Here is a 16928-nt window from a genome sequence, read left to right as displayed (position 1 = left end):
GTGCCCGCTATAAAGTAGAGATATATTCGAAGAGACAGTGATTAAATTGAACTAGACAAACATTTTTCTTACGCGGATCAGCTGAGAATGTGTGAAGTTTATTGCAGATCCCTTCGCTTAAAGCACACTAATGCTATAAAAACAAAAAGACAAGAGTAACCTTGCTTGAAAGTGTGTTAAAAAAGGTATTGTAGCCAAAAAGCAGCCATCTTCTTTCTCTAGCTCATCCTCTTTGTGCCGGCAAAAGGGTTCATTCCCAATGCTTCCCTCGTGATTTCCTTGTTGCCTACATTCTGATGTATACATTTTTGTGTGTGTGTGTGGGGCCCAATATTTTTTATATTTGTGTCCTCAAACTATGGTATACATACTGGATTTTACTCCGCTATAGACACTATACTGTAATAGCGGTGATCAGCCGCTTTTATAATGGGACTGTGATAGGGTGGCCGGCAATCTGGCACTAATGGACACTGCCTGGGAGGGTCACTGACTGATACTGTACACTGACACTGTATTATTGACACTGACTGGGAAGGGGTTAACATCTAGGGACAAGCAAGGGGTTAACTGTGTGCCTGACAATGTATAATGTGCTTAATGGGTTCTGCTTTTACTTACTGATCTGGCTGTTTTTTCTTCCTGCTTTTCAGGGAGAAGAAACAGCCAGATCGCTGTTCACTGCACAAAGAGTTTGGTGTAAAACACAGAACTCTGTGTTTGGACACAGCCAATCAGCAGGCTTGAGCCAAAATCATTGGCTGACATCTGCTGCCAAACTCGTGCTGTGCCCAATCACAGGACAGGTCAGCAGAGGGCACGTGCATGTTCGCCCTAAACCTGGAAGCCAGATGGCAATGTAATGTTTATTGTAATTTTTAGGGATAAATGAGAAACTGGAAATCCTAGACTAGAAAATTACAATTTCAGTGCTGCATTTGTTTGATAGAACATACAGTGTCTTGAAAAAGTATTCATACCCTTTGAAATTGTCCACGTTTTGTCATGATAAAAGCTCCCATGACCACTCATTGGTGGTCATGGTAACTTTAACATCCAACCTTTAAAAAAAACAGCTCCCACAATCAATAATGTTCAGTGGCGCCTGGGGTTGGATAGTTTGCTGCATTCAGAAGTAGCTAAATGGCTCCTCTGGATACACCTGCACTTTGTGCTATAGGGCCACAAACATAGTCGCTGATTAGCTGCTGCTAGTTTGGGTGCAGCCAGTAATTTAGCAGAATATGGCACTATGTCTGTGTGCAAGATTGCTCATAGGCTGTCTGCCATTGATTTTGTATGGACTACAAACCTGACAGCGCTTCTGTCAGCACACACTGTATGCATGCAAACCACATCTCAGTCCACTGATTCTTGCTGACAGACTCCCCTGGCTTCACCTTCCATCTCCCAATTCTCTTAATTTCTGAGTTTACAATTATTCAGTCTATTTGCAAAAGAGGAAGGGGAGCTTCCTCTGTTGTGAATGAGCTGAAAGTTTATAAACAATACTAATGTTTACCCTTGTGATGACTGTGATTAGTTCACAGCATTCAGGAGGCACAGAGCCACTCTGATAGACTCTGTACATAATGGCTGTAATCCAATGACTCCTCGGATCGCAGCCATTCACAGGTACACTAGTGTTTTCTGAAGTGGTGTTTGTAAACAGCACTCCAGAAATGCATGTCCCTGACTTTTTTTTATTATTTATTTTTAACTATATGGTGCTATGGAGGTGGATAAAGTGACCCTGTCAGCCCAGGATCATTTGTATTTACAACATGCCTATATAAAGAAGACAGCAGCATATGCTTGCCTTTCTAGGAGTCCATTTCTTTAAAAAAAAAATGCCACCACCTCACTGCCTTCCTGGCTGATATCCTACTTGTACCCCTGTCACCCGCAGTAGTTTCTCCCCATTTATTGTAGGTCACTGCAGAAGGTATGAGCTGGTGGGAGGAACCACAATAGAGCAGGTATTCACCAATCGCCCATCTTGCCAGTTAAATACTTGCAGAGGATAATGAGCAATACAATCCGTGGCATGTTTTTAAGAAACAGACTGCTGAAAAATTAAGTATATGCAGTCTTCTTTCATCAGGTGTTTATATACAGGCAGTCCTATGACGGATATTTTACCATCAAATTTCAGTTAAAACTTTTTTATATTTTGAAGATGGGGAGGAGAATTAGAACCTTTTCAATGGCTTTTATTGGTGTCTGACTCCTTAGATAAGTAGATGGGTAAGTCTTCTCACTTCCTGGCCTGCTGCCTGTTACGGGGGGTCACGGGGACAGGAAGTGAGGGGAAACCTCTGCAATTGGGAGAGGGCAACACAAATACTCTTTACACATCGGCGTTAAGAAGAGTTAGGTCGGCCATACACAGTTCGAATCTCAGCTTTAACCCTTTAACGTTCTGCTCCACCATTTGGTAAAGCACATTTTGAGTCACGCTAACTCATTGAAAATGTGGACTTTAAAGGGTTAAGAGGCGCTATTAGATAAAAAGAGCTTTTTTTTTTATCCCCCTCCCCAACCACTTAAGGAATGCCTCACGGCTGGGCACAAGCATGTACATGTACGTTGCTTTTTAAGTGCCCAGCCGTGGGTCGGGACTGCGCCGCCGGACCCCATCGCTGTTGGTGTCCCGCGATTGGCTCACAGAGCTGAAGAACGAGGAGAGGTCTGTGTAAACAAACCTCTCCCCGTGCTTCCCTGTGTGGCCGTCACAGATCGTCTCTTTCCTATTATAGGGAAGGATGATCAGTGACGTCACATGCCAGGCAACGCCCCCCCTACAATTAAAAAAACACATAACGTCATACATAACACTTACACTGTCCCCTAGTGGTTAACTCCTTCACTGCCAGTGTCATTTACACAGGAATCAGTGCATTTAAATATAAAGGACAATGGTTCCAAAAATGTCCGATGTGTCTGCCATAATGTCGCAGTCACAATAAAAATCGCTGATTGCCGCCATTACTAGTAAAAAAAAAAATAATTATGAAAATGCTATAAAACTATCCCCTATTTTGTAAATGCTATAACTTTTGTGCAAACCAATCAATAATCGCTAATTGCGTGTTTTTTTTTTTTTTTAACCAAAAATATGTAGAAGAATACGTATCGGCCTAAACTAAAATGTTTTTTTATATATTTTTTTGGGGATATTTATTATAGCAAAAAGTAAAAAATATTGCATTTTTTTTTCAAAATTGTCGCTCTATTTTTGTTTATAGCGCAAAAAATAAAAACCGCAGAGTTGATCAAATACCACCAAAAGAAAGCTCTATTTGTGGGGAAAAAAGGACGCCAATTTTGTTTGGGAGCCACGTCGCATGACCGCGCAATTGTCAAAGTGACGCAGTGCCGAATCGCAAAAAGGGGCCTGGTCCTTTGGCTGCAAATTGGTCCAGGGCTTAAGTGGTTAAGATAACGTGCAGGGCGCCCTTTTCTGTGCTGGGTATGGGCTGATAATACCTGTTGCTCAGATCCTTCATTAAGTGTAATCAAATGTTCTATGTAAATAAGTTAGAATACATTAACCTTGATAGAACAGCACCCATGAAGAAATTGATATTTTCTCAGCCAGACCTTCTGCTTCTCTCTGCAGTACGCCCTGGAACGTCTGAAGGTGATGTGTGAGGAAGCTTTGTGCAGCAATCTGTCTGTGGAGAACGCCGCTGAGATCCTCATTCTGGCTGATTTACACAGTGCAGACCAGCTCAAAACACAAGCCGTGGACTTCATCAACTAGTGAGTGTCCCTTACCGGATATTTAATATACTTTTATTTATTTTTGTTCACTTTAAATATGTATGTGAATGTCATCAGCTAAATGCAAATAATATTGTCGGTATGAGTTAATATTTAGAACGTTTGGTTTATTTTTTATATAGTTTTTTTAATACGCAGAGCATCCAATTTACATTTAGGGGTTGATGTACTTAAACTGAGGAATGCAAAATCTGCTGCAGCTCTGCATAGAAACCAAACAGCCTCAATTATTTTTGTTAAAGCTTAATTGAACATTCTCAAAGTTCAGGAAATATAAACTCCAGCCAGGTACATTCCTGCCTGGTTCAAAAATAATCTTAATTTGTTAGAGGAGTTTCAGCCTGTAAACAAATAAATAAAAATAAAATAAAAGTCAGCAGCTACAAATACTGTAGCTGCTGACTTTTAATATAAGGACACTTACCTTTCCAGGTATCCGTGATGTCGGCACCCCTAGACGATTCATCGATTGGCTTTGGGTAAAGGCGCCGGCATCTGTAGTAAGGGATTCACAGCCTGTTTCCTACTGCACATGTGCTGTCCTCTGGGACCTCTGTGTCCCAGAAGGCATTGGGGGAAGGAGGAGAGGCCAGAAATTACGTAGATTGCCAGAAAGTAGGAGCGGGTACCTGTCAAAACCAGGCAACCGCACATCGGGGGGGCAATGTCTCGCTGCCTGTGATTAGCGCAGTGCTGAGCCAACTTCCTGGCAGGCTCTGCACGTGGTCCATGCGAACACGCCTGAGCTCATTCTTACCCCTGACAGAATGGAGATCTGTTTACTTTGACAGACCTTCGTTCTGCTTCTCCCAGGAGCGATCACGGGTTCCCGGCGAACATTGCGGCCCCCGGGGGAACATGCATTGCTTCTGTCATTACGCCGTGTGCATGCACCCCCTAGTGGTCTTGAAGCGGCCTACGTATACCTATGGTGATGGCGAGCCAACCTGCCGCAGTGTAACTGCGGTGGCTGGTTGTCTAGGGGTTAAAGCTCATTTACGACATTTTAAGAATATGTAATTGTTTGACTCTATAGGCTGGCCAGAGTTCTGCTTTAAATATGGTTTGAAAAAGTTAGTGAGGACATTTGCTTAGCTCTGTTTAATTCTTCTCATGTTTGTCTCCTGTTCTCTTCCTACAGCCACGCCTCTGATGTCATGGAAACATCTGGCTGGAAATCCATGGTGGTGTCTCATCCTCACCTTGTGGCAGAAGCTTACCGTTCCCTGGCCTCAGCCCAGTGCCCTTTCCTGGGCCCTCCTCGCAAGCGTCTGAAGCAGTCTTAATGCACTTTACAGATTGTTAAAAAACATAAATGTCCTGGAGCCACTCTCGTCTTTTCCTCCATCGCATGAGAGACACTGGTGGGGGAGGGAGCGAGAGCGGAGGATTCGTGACCTCCCCCACGTCGTGTGTGTTGTCACCCTTCTCTCCTTTGCCACGTGGCCGGACTGAGCCTTCTGTCTCCCGTATCCTGTGAGGAGCAGGGAGCATAATGAACTTGCCCTCCTTGCAGGCATTTCCCTGTCGGAACCTTAACTTATCGGGGTGGAGCGAAGTAACTGTTGCACCCATTCTCCTCTGGAGGACTTTTGGAATTCTGACGTTAAAGGGCTGGGAGCTTTTCGCTGCCCTCCGATCCCAACTGTTATTATTTTTTTTGTTTTTGCTCCTGGACAATATGGGGGCTAAATATGTGTTTATACACTCTGGGATGCATTTTATTTTCTCTTAATATTGTGTTCCCTTATTTTGCTCCATTTCAGATTTCCACTACCATAGCTCTTCTTTTTCTTATGTTATTTGCTTTTAAAGCTTTTTGTCAAGAGGCTTTTCAGGCAACACACACACACTCTCTCGTCTTGTGTACCGTTGTGTATGGCTGACGTGTCAGAAAGTGGTTACAGTGCTGGACACAATTTTTTTTTTTTTGGAGGATTCAGTTTTGGCTACCGGCCATGTTTAGGATTAATATTCATTTCTAAATAGCAGTCTGGGCACCTCATAATATCTGAACACAGAGTAGCAAATGGGAGGCGTTGTAAAACGGGGCGAATAAATGTGTAGAATCTGTAAGCCAGTAGCCATCTGGGATTTTTGGGACATTTGGGAAAACATGCTCCCTTTGACATGAAGGGAATAAACGCTGGCTCTTGGGATTGGTACAGACCTGCGGCAGAAGGAAGTTGTGGTCACTGTACCAGTGCTGGACAAATCCCAGGTAGCCAATGTGCATGAAAATATATAACTGATATCATTTTGATTTATTGTCAGTGGAAACCTTATGTACTTGTTTCCTCTAAAAATAAAAGGCACACAGCAGCCTTAATTCACAAAGCTTTTTAACACAAGGACAAGGATCATTTTACCATCTGACTGTCCTTTCCAAATCTAGTTGAACTGAAACTGAAAATAGCTGTCACTTTTTGAAAATGCGGATCCTTTGATGTTTTTTTTTTTTTTTTCTTTTTAGCTTTGTGGAGTGAGCCGTCAGCCGTTGTGTACATTTGTCTATCAATGCTAGTGCCTAGCTGTCATGCTGATCCGTTACCTTCAACACATGAAATCACTGGCCTGTTAGAAGTATGCTGATCAGGGGTTCTGACTTCACCTGATGCATGCTTGTTTCAGTTCTGTGCCACAGAAAATATTGAAGCCAGAGACTGTCAGGCAGTTAGCATTTTTAGAAGCCTACATCTATCTCTAATGACTGTTTCCAATCAAATTGGCATTTAGCTACTTGGTTGTATGGTATGGTTCCTGTATTCTGTATTTGTGCCTTCCTTGGTAGTCTTCAAGTGACCGGTGCTTTGTGACGAAAAGCAATATAACAGGTTTGCTTTAATGCAGCCCTCCACAGCAGCACATATTCCCTTTCCTTTGGCTTCACCGCTGCTCCTTCCGGCTGTTGGGAGGCAGGAAAGGAAGCCTAGTGTAAACTTGGAGTATCCTTAGTTGTAGGGTATACAAGGCTGAGGATGGTCTCCCCATCCTCATGTGATAGAGCCAGGCCAATTGACAAGCACTAGTGCTAGCATCAAAGTTAAAAAGATGGAGCACACTCCAGTGGCCAGGGAAATCCAGAATGTATTTCATAAAATCCATGTCACAGAAGTATGCTCCACATAACAGGATGACAGCAGTTGCTAATGCATTTCATGCAGAATGCGTTTAGTCATAACCGCCATGACTAAGTACATTCTGCCTTCACTGCTGTCATCCTGTTATCTGGAACGGTGATGTTTCTGTGATATAGATTTTATGCAATACATTCTGGATTTTCCTGGTCGACCTCCCCCCCCCCGTTGATGCTTGGATTACCACAATCGCGGATTGGACCAGCACCTGGTTGCACAGTGGAAGAGCGGATATATGGTGAGTCCACCGGCCGCAGTGTTCGTCTTTTATTTGGTGATTTGCTAGCGCTGTTACATGAAGGAAGGGGAGAGAGTCACATGCTCCTCTATACCTGGAAGTACTGGGTAATCTTTCTCCCTGCGGCTGCAGACGAGTGCCGGGGAAGGTCAGGAATGGTGAGCCTGTGCTGCTGGGGAAGGGAGGAATAAAAAGAACCTCTTGCTTATCCCGACATAGACAAAGCACAGGTTTGCTTGCAGTTTGAGGAGAACAGAACATGAATGCACATGAAGTGAAGATGAAATGCATGCTGGAAGCATAGATACTGTAAATTTGTGTTCTCTGTTATAAAATGCAGTTTAAGCTCCAATCTATGTGATGGATTAGAGCCTTTGCTGTGCCCCATGTTGTTCACTGCCCTGGGAAATGGGTTAAGATTCCACTGAAGGCCTTACTAATGTTCTCCCAAGAATACTGGATGGAAGCTGCAAGAAGCCCAAAGTATATTGTCCTATTTTCATGGAGCATTACCATATGTACTGGGAAAAATTACTAATATGTTACAAGGAAGGTGTGTGTGTGTGTCTGTGGGCCAGTAAAGGAAATGGGTGCTCATAAAATTACAGATGTTGCCATTGTTGACAGTGCAAGCGTCAGGGCAGTCAGCTTTCATTCTGATCTCAAACCTAGTGTGGTCAGTTCATAGCTGGAGGTATGGAGCCAGTGAAGTCTTAAATTGGTTGTAAACCTCACACATGAGATATAAAAAAAAGCATATCCCTCTATAGTTTGTACTAGTCTCAATTACGTGTCATTTCTGTCTGATTCTTTGTTCCTCTATCAGCATGAGTTGCTTCTGACACATTTACCTGACGCCAAGAGAAAAATGTTGGCAGGGGAGGGAGCTCCAGCTGGTTGACAGCCTCATCTCTGTTGCTGTGTGCTGTATGGAGGGGGTGTGTGTATTATCCTTCCCCCCCCCCCCAATCAACTGTCAGCATTCTCTCTGAGCTCTGCAGTGTGTAACTTAATTCCCCCCCCCCCCCATTTCTGACAGCTCAGACAAGCTTTATACATTCTGGATTTTGGCTGTAGAGAAGACTGTAGTTATATAGGTAGAACGGCAGACTACACCTGATCATTGTGTGTCAGCAAAGCCCCTTATAGACTCCATCAGTGGATCGTGTCACAGGGTGACCATGCATAAAAGCGATTGGGAGTCAGCTGTCTTCTTATAATAGGAAGTGACCGAGCAAGGACTTTCCTGATGGGGATCCCCATTCATTTTTAAATGAAAGCTTCAGATTAAAAAATTCAGATTAAAAACTTACATTCAGTTTTAGTGGCTGGGTTCATATCTGATCATTTAAAATTCCTCCGTGCAGGCTTATCTCAGGTCCGTGATTCACTAGGTAGCAATGCCAGGATAAAAATTTGGAGCTTGCACTTAAATAAACAAAAAATAAAATCTTAAATCTTAACCAGCCCAGTTGTACCCTTTCGTACGGGTGCGCTTTGTTTTATCAGTTAAGTCACTTCTTTTTAAAGCAAAAATGGTTTCAGTTTTTCCATCAGTGTTTGTTTGTTTTGTTTTTTTACATTCACTACCCATACAAAAACAGACCATTTTGTCCGGTTTTTTTTTCTCATCCGTTTTTCATCTGTTAAGTTTTTTTAACTGAACAAAAATAAGGCTTTGATCCGTTTAAAAAAAATGAATGTTGGCATATGTAAAAGGATGATCATCCGTTTACATCCATTTTTCCATAGAGATGCATTGATGTCTGTTTTTCACCTGTCAACGGATGGGTGAAAAAACGGACCAATGGAAGCCTGTGTGAAAGGAGTCTAACTGTAGTAGGATTTCTAATAATTCCCTGTCCAAATGATATCTATGAAAAAGTAAAAAAAAAAAAAGTTGTGTATATATTATATACTATAATAATATTTTGCAGCTTACCAGCCACTAGATCTGGTGGCTGCATATGGGTTTTTTTTTTTTTTTTTAAACTGGTGAATTGTCCATTGGAGTGACTTACTCCAAGATAATCTATGGAAGAGTAAGACCCCTTTCACGCTGGGGCCACGGCCGCGTTCAAAGTAAATCGCTGCTCATTTTAGCAGTGCTTTTGGAACGCTTTTCGGCCACTAGCGGGGCACTTTTAGCCACAAAAAGGTTGCTTTTTTAGGTGATTCAGAAGTGCTGCCCACTCATTGTAACCCATTGTATATAGCGCTCCCAACCCACCCCAAAGATGCTGCTTGCAGGACTTTTCAGAACGTCCCGCTTGCGCACAGCCCGGGTGTGAAAACAACCATTGCAGAGAATGGGAGGCAGCTTTCAGGCCCTTTACAGGAGCTATTTTCTAGCTCTAAAACACTTGAAAACTGTCTCACTGTGGAAGGGGTCTTACATAGCCACCCTTCAACATCAGCGTTGTCAGCCTCTCAAGGCGGCTGGTCACTGTCAGTCAGCAGCTCTCTGCTCTACCCCCACCCCACGCTCACTGGAGGGCGAGGGAGCGCTGGCTCAGTCTCCGAGCGATTCACTGGGAGATTGAGCTGGGTGTTTATCCAGGCATGTGGGTGGATCACGACTGCATTGTTGGGACCTTGCCTGAACCTGGACTGCCTCTGTGACATCAGCCGTCAGCAGGCCTCAGCCCGCTGTCTGCTGAAAACACGTCACAGGGGTACAGAATGAACTGCACTCCTGTGATCCACAGGAGAAGTACAGCCAAACAAGCTTTGCCTGTACTTCTCCTTTAAAGCCTACCTCCAGTTTTAAGCCGTTACAGAAATATATATTTTTTTATCCTTTTGGGATAAAGGTTTTACCTAAATGAATAAAAGCTGACTACTGTACGCATTAAGCCCTGTACACATGATCAGAATATCATACAAAAAAAATACCACTTTCAAAGCGATGGTGCGATAATGTGATTGTTGGTACACAGCTCTTGCGTGAAATTTTCCCAGAGACGAACACAAAAAATGTTCCCGTATGATACCAGGTCCCTCGATCTTCACTTAATCAGTACAGTTTTGGTCCAAAAATACATTACATTCCTTACACATTTTTATTCTGTTGTATGAAAAATGTCATACTTTAGTAACCCATTCATTTTCAAGATGGAGACTGCAAAAAAAAATGTGTCCAATAATCTCATTGTGTGTACTAGGCTTTAGGGTCACCATACATGGCATAATCTGACCACACAGATCCCCTTTAGAATAAGGGCCCTTCTAATCCAATTAGGCCTTTCACTACATCACTTGGTGGATCTAAAGGAAATTGTACAACGATAGTATGGGGGTGGTGATCTTTAGGGGGTTGAGACAAACCATTCAACTGCCATTAGCTTCATCTGTTAAATGAAAAAAATAAAATAAAAAACAGATTTACGCCTCATCTACATCAGCTCGAATGCTAAATCACATGCAAGCTGTAGGGGGCGGTGGGATGCATGTGCAGCATTATAGAAGTTGAAGATCCAGAGGCCAAGAAGGTAGCTTCCTTGGCTGAAAACAGGAGGGTTTAGTTCCGCTTTAAGTAGAAGTCTGCTCCAATCCTATGTTAACTTAAGCCTGCTGTAAGCCCTATACTAACTACCCTGTAAAAAAAAAAAAAGATATATATATATATATATATATATATATATATATATATATATATATATATATATATATATATATATATACTTACCTATTCTCTAGGTGCTCCCATCCAGTCACGTGATCTCCCTAGCGGCCGACTTCAGTGAAGAATAGACATCACCCATAGCCTTCCTAAGGGGCATCCGTTGTCGGCTGTCCCTCTTTTACTCTGAAGCCGATGCTGGGGGCTGATCACGTGGCCGGAGCTCCCAAGGAATAGGTAAGTATAGACATCTGTCCTTAGATTTAGTGAGTATGGGGCTTAGAATAGGGGTGGGAGCAGATTTAAATTTAGTTGGGATTTGATTGGACTTCTACTATAAAGGAGAAGTCCAGCCAAAGCTCGTTTGGCCAGACTTCTCCTATGCAACCCTGTGACCTGTTTTCAGCAGAGCAGACTGAAGTCTGATCTCTGCTGACATCACCAATGTCAGTCCAGGCACCGCATTATTCCTGACAGTAGGAGTCTGGATCTGCTAGGTGTCTGGACTGACACCTGTCTCAGCGAGCCGCCCCCTCCACAGCTCAGCACTCCAGTGAGTGAGGAGGGAGAAGAGCAGAGAGCTGCGACTGACGGACTACAGTTCTCTGCTCATGTAGCTCTGAAAACGGAGTGATCGGCAGTGTTCGATCACTCGGTTCTCAGGGCAGAGGTGCCAGGGGACAGATGCAGCAAGGTAAGTATGAGGGGCAGGATACCCATACCTCTCTTTTAAGCCTGCAATGGCAGCCTCTGTAATTCTCTCTGCACCGGTTTTCTTTAAAAGAGATGTGTATCTATGTTTTGTTTTTTTAAGCCTCGTTCACATAGGTATACTCGGTGGCGGTCTGTCCATTAGGGGCGCTGCCCCCCCTAATCCATGCATCCGGCCCCTAATCTAAATCCAGGGTATCGGACACATGGATTCCAATGTTTTTTGTTGTTTTTTTTAGAAGCATGTGATTAGAACCAGAAGCTCTAATTGGTTTCGAAAAGGGTGGGCTCGAGGTGCAGAGCACTTGGCTGGGGGGGGTCTTTTCCGACCCCCAAGAAAATTGAGTACCAGCCGCCGCTGGGCATACTTAAGTATACAAGTGTGACGGCCATATGTGCGCATGTGGATGCACAGGTAGTCCCATTCATGTCTATTGGGATGCAGAGGCTGCACAGAGACAGCCGTTACTCCCAATCTGACATCTGTGTGGATATCCCCCGAACTCACAATGTCCGTGTTCAGGAACCCGTATCCATATGGCTTTCTAATTGGGAGCAGCAGCTGTGTTCCAATAGCAATGAATGGGACTGCCTGCATGCGGATTTACAGAACTCCTGTGTGGGAAAACAGCCATCAGATGGGTGTACGCACATGTGAGAGAGGCCTTACAGAATGTTTGCTAATCTAGTATGATTTATAAACTTCAACAATTTGAATGAGCTTACCATGTGTATATAAACTTGCCTTAGTTGTCATTGAAGACCAGGTTTGGACAAGCTATGGTAACTCATCTGAAACACTACATCTCCCAGCATGCCATGGTTCCTAGTAGAATGCAGACCATTGTCGCTGATGTAGGTTTTGGCCAGGAAAACCCTAACTGTTGGCATTTTGATCACTAACTTGCTGCATCCAGCTTTCTGTACAGCCTACATTTGACATAACTGCTTCATTCCCCCCACTTTGATAGTTTTGTACTCACAATACGCTCCTTTTGCTTTTGCTATGTCTGCTATTTCTTACTTGCTGATGCTCCTCCGTCATTGGGAGGGTCACCACCGATGCTTAAAAGCCAGTAGTTATATTTTGTTTTTGGAAGATTATAAACAATGCCTATTTTGTATTGTGCATCACAATCCTTTTAAACGCATTCCATTCCACACAAGTTCATCTGAATTAAAAGTACACGTGCCCTTTGTGTAGAGAAAGGCTCACTGATTGTTAAGGCCTGGCTATAGACAGTAAAGGGAAAGTGGTGGAAGAAATACAAGGCACTACCAGTGATGAAGACTACCACTGTGCCCTTAAAACTTCAGTACTTTGGGGGTTATTTACGAAAGGCAAATCCACTTTGCACTACAAATGCAAAGAGCACTTGAGATTGCACTGAAAGTCCACTTGGAAGTGCAGTCGCTGTATATCCAAGGGGGACATGCAAGAAAAATAAAAAGCAGCATTTTAGCTTGTAAATGATTGGATGATAAAATCAGCAGAGCTTCCACTAATTTCAGATTTACAGCGACTGCACTTTCAAGTGCACTTTACACTTGTAGTTTGCATTTGTGGTGCAAATTGGATTTGCCTTTTGCAAATAACCCCCTTTCTGTCACCAACCTGGACAAAGTACTGGGAGTTCTGACTTGTTCCAGATCTGTGATTGTGGCAGCCAGGAAATTAGTGTTTTCAAGAGATGTTGGGCTATAGCAGCCTGCATATAGATCTATAGCAATCAATTTTCTTTGATTTGATCAAAGAAACAATGGACTGCCTCTTAAAGCTGAACTCCTGGATAAGTTAACATTGTCAAAATACATTCATCATGTGTATTTTTACTTGAATCTTGATGTGCTTTGTGTATTTCTTCTAGATCTTTACAGTAATCTGGTGTGAAACGTTGCCTCCCTGTAATAAAGACGGGTCACTGTTGTACTCTCCTTGTGCAGGGTGACTGGTCTTGTCTCCGCCCCCCTCCTGTCGGTTCCTGCAGGCAGCCTGTAATGGGTGAACCTGCTGGGCCCCTCCCACAGTTCTGCTCTCTGTACAAACTATATACAGCACAGTGATGATATCACTGCTACTTTTACAAGCTAATAACGGCTTGCACAGGCATTCAGTGCAATTATATCATTTTTGGTTATTGACTATATTTAAATGAAACTTTTTGTGTCCAGAGTTCAGCTTTAAAGGGGAAATCCATTTTAAATCATTTTGTTTTTGATCACTGCAGTGTGGCAGTGCTTTAAATGTTTTTGCTGGTCAGGAAGTCCTCTCACATTTGCCTTTTTAATATTTTTTTTTATGGATGTTACCTTGTAGTGTGGATACACTTTGTCTAAGTCTTGTAAAGCTCTTGACCTCAGTCCTCAATACCCCCAAAGGGCCATGTTTTGGGAACTTCCCTTAGATAAAATAGCTCTTATCAATACCATGTCATTGATATTGATTTAAAGCAGCTGTGCAAAGTAAAGGAAAGCTTGAAAACATGGGCCATTGGGGGTACTTGAGGACTGAAGTTGAGAACCACTGTTGTAAAGGAGGCAGAGCTGAGAACCCAGGAATCTGCTGATCTACTTATAGGCTATGTTCACACTGGTAATTAAGGCTGGGTTCACACTAGCTGCAGCCACAGCTCACAGCAGGAGGTCCGGTACATCTCTGTTTACTGTTTCAGGTGCAAATCGGGCCCACATTTTTGCCTGAATTCGCACCTGAAACAGCCAAAGACGCACAAGACAATTTTCCAGTGCGCTCCACGGTTACGCCAGAGCTGTGTGAACTGGCTCCATTGAGAGCCAGTCAGTCTCCTGTCCTGTGAATTGACATCTAATTTGCATCAGTGTGAACCCAGCCTTAGTCCGGTGCAAAATGCAATGGCAGGAATCCTCTGCTTGTTTCTGTGAGCAGCTAGGTGTGGCCTCCTGCCCTATTCACTATAACAGGTTGCCAGCAGCTGCAGATATGCAGCTATCCTCTACAGCCAGCGATTACCTGCGGTGAGCGCTGCTGGGTGCACTTTGTGTGGGTCCAGCAGAGATCACCGCAGGTAATCGCTGGCTGTGCAGACAGAAGCGAATACCTGTAGCCGCCAGCGACCTGTCGTAGTGAAATGGGGCCAGTGGCTGCACCTAGCTGCTCACAGCAACAGCAAGAATCAGAAGATTCCTGCCACTGCAATTTATAGTGGCCTTAATCGCCAGTGTGAATGTAAGCTTACGAAGACTCCTGTACAAGGGCTATTCAGAAAAGGTGGCAGCTTTGGCTATAAGTGCAGAAAATGAATGCCACCACCAAAAAAACAGCTGTTGCATGGGAATACATTGACACCCATGTAAGTTCATGCTCAAAATGTGACTGCAATATTCATATAAGGTTGTTGCTGTTTAGTGTGAAAACAGTGTTTGAAGTGCATCTCTAAAGTCAATTAGGTACAATCAGTACCCCCTGCAGCATGTTTACATTACAGTACCAGATTTCTCCTTTGGGTGGTGCTACAGATGGGATCTGTATTTAGAGCTCCTGGTTGTGTACTGACCAAGTGGAACTACCTTGTAACATTACACAAGCAGGTTGGAAGCAGATAGGGGCACCAATTTAAACTGGTTCGGGAAATCTACATCCTAGGTCTCATGCACACTGGACATTTTTACAGATGCTGTTTTTGGCTTCAGACGTTTTTCTCTGCAGCCAGTAAACTCTCCAACATGTTATCCTATGTGTCCTTGAACACATAGGCTTTTTGTGTTTTTTGGCAGGAGGGCTTTCTGGCTAAAAAAAAAAAAAAAAAAACCCAGAGCTAGTGGGTTTGAAGAGTAGTTTCCAGCTGTAAAAATACTCTTAACTCTGAAAAATGCAGCTATTCTGCATTTATGAGCGTTTTTGAGCCATAAGGTTTTGTGGGAGTATAGTTTTGCTGAAAAACGCATGATGCAACATTCACGATTTTTTAACGCAGCATTTTACCGCTACAACTCCTGCCGTTTTTTTTTTATAATGTCTAATGTGCATTAGGCCTCCAACTATAGCCTTATTTTTCAGTTTTGGATAAAGGGGTTAGTTTGTACTGCTGTCCGTGCTCCTGTTAGGGAGAGCGTCGGTCTCTAATAGTCCTGTTTACTGTTATCGTCATAAAAGAAAATCCCAAATTCTGAGTTGTCCCCAGAAAAGTAATAGATGGGGAAATGTTTCAATGGGGACACTAGTTCTAGTGAGCTAGGGTTCCCCAAGAGATTCCCTTAATTTGCAGGGAATTCCTCTCACTTCCTGTTTGGCTATGGGACAGGAAGTTAAGGGAAATCTTCATAATGGGACACATGACAAAAATAAACCTTACAGGGGTTATAACCCTCCCTTACTCTATCCATGAGGATAAACAAGTTTTGCCTATAGTTCTTTCAGGTAGATGGTGCGCTGTGACCACCCATTGTTCTATATGGAGCTGCCGATATTGGTGAACATGTGTCCACTGACACCTGCTGGCATCCAGTCCGCGGATGGGTATACGTTTGCCATCCATCCGCTGGAACAGATTGGATGGAAACAGACAGGCAGTCCCTTTCCATCTAACTGCCCCATAGAGAACCTCTAGGTTTGTGTCCGCTCTGCCTAGCGGAGTCGACGCGTACCTGTCATCAGGTGGATCTGCTTGACGGATTCTGCCCCCCCCCCCCCCATCTGAAAGGGGCCTTAGAGAAGAACCTACTACCTGTATTGTGAACAATGAAAATATATTTCTTCAAGATGTTTGAAGATGCAGAGATGAATTAGACATTATTTTTGTGTACTTTTTACTGCTTGCTCACAATAGCTACTGTATGTACTTTAGTGTGAAGGATACGGGCGCAAGTTCATATTAATCAGAGTTTTGCCCAAGCAGGGAAAAGTTTTGGGATAATGCAATCTCCCCCACCCCCCAGGATGAATACATTTTTCTCAATGGTTTTTGGTCCAGGTAGCAGCTACCATGGCCCATAAATTTCTACCGCGAGTGGGGTGATCAATCCCCGCCCATCCAGGGGAACCCTAACTGCAAGGATGTCCTCATACCTGAGGCTTTAGTCTGGCTCCTCGGAGCAAATGGTGCCCTCTTTGTTGAGAGCCTTGCTGGGTTGGACTCCTTTTGGTGATCTCAATGGTGCTGCAGTACCTTCACCTTCAGGAAGCAGTAGGTGTCGTGATACCTAGGAGTCTATAAAACTGCTGTTGCACAAATGCCAGAAGCATTTATGTAAGCTGAATGAAAAGTAAATGTCATTTTTCCTAGAAGATTAATTCCTATATCAGCTTCCTCTAGTGATCAAAATGCGCTATAGTTTTCTCATTGGGATATTTGAGAAAACAATACTGTATTTTGGCCACTCGATGGAATTAATGATATAGGCATTAACCTCTTATGCCCCGTACACACGACCAGACTTTTCAACATCAAAAGTCTGA

The 16928-nt window shown here is 43.4% G+C and overlaps 1 protein-coding gene across 4 annotated transcripts in view; it reads left to right on the top strand.

Annotated features, from left to right (window-relative positions):
* The window catches only part of SPOP (speckle type BTB/POZ protein), a 75186-nt gene extending 62483 nt beyond the window's left edge, over nt 1-12703 (top strand). For all 4 annotated transcript variants that reach the window (XM_077459990.1, XM_077459992.1, XM_077459991.1 and 1 more), the window contains exons 10-11: nt 3623-3765; nt 4928-12703. In XM_077459990.1, coding sequence (XP_077316116.1) covers nt 3623-3765; nt 4928-5072 — 288 coding nt within the window. In that variant the 3' untranslated portion in view covers nt 5073-12703. The remainder of the gene's footprint in view (nt 1-3622; nt 3766-4927) is intronic.
* The last annotated feature ends 4225 nt before the right edge of the window (nt 12704-16928 follow it).

Source organism: Lithobates pipiens, unplaced genomic scaffold, assembly GCF_037356315.1.
Source record: "Lithobates pipiens isolate NorthernLeopardFrog02 unplaced genomic scaffold, aLitPip1_a1.2 Scaffold_28, whole genome shotgun sequence".
Lineage (NCBI taxonomy): Eukaryota > Metazoa > Chordata > Amphibia > Anura > Ranidae > Lithobates > Lithobates pipiens.
The sequence above is the reverse complement of the archived record's forward strand: the minus strand, read 5'-3'. Positions and strand labels throughout refer to the sequence as shown.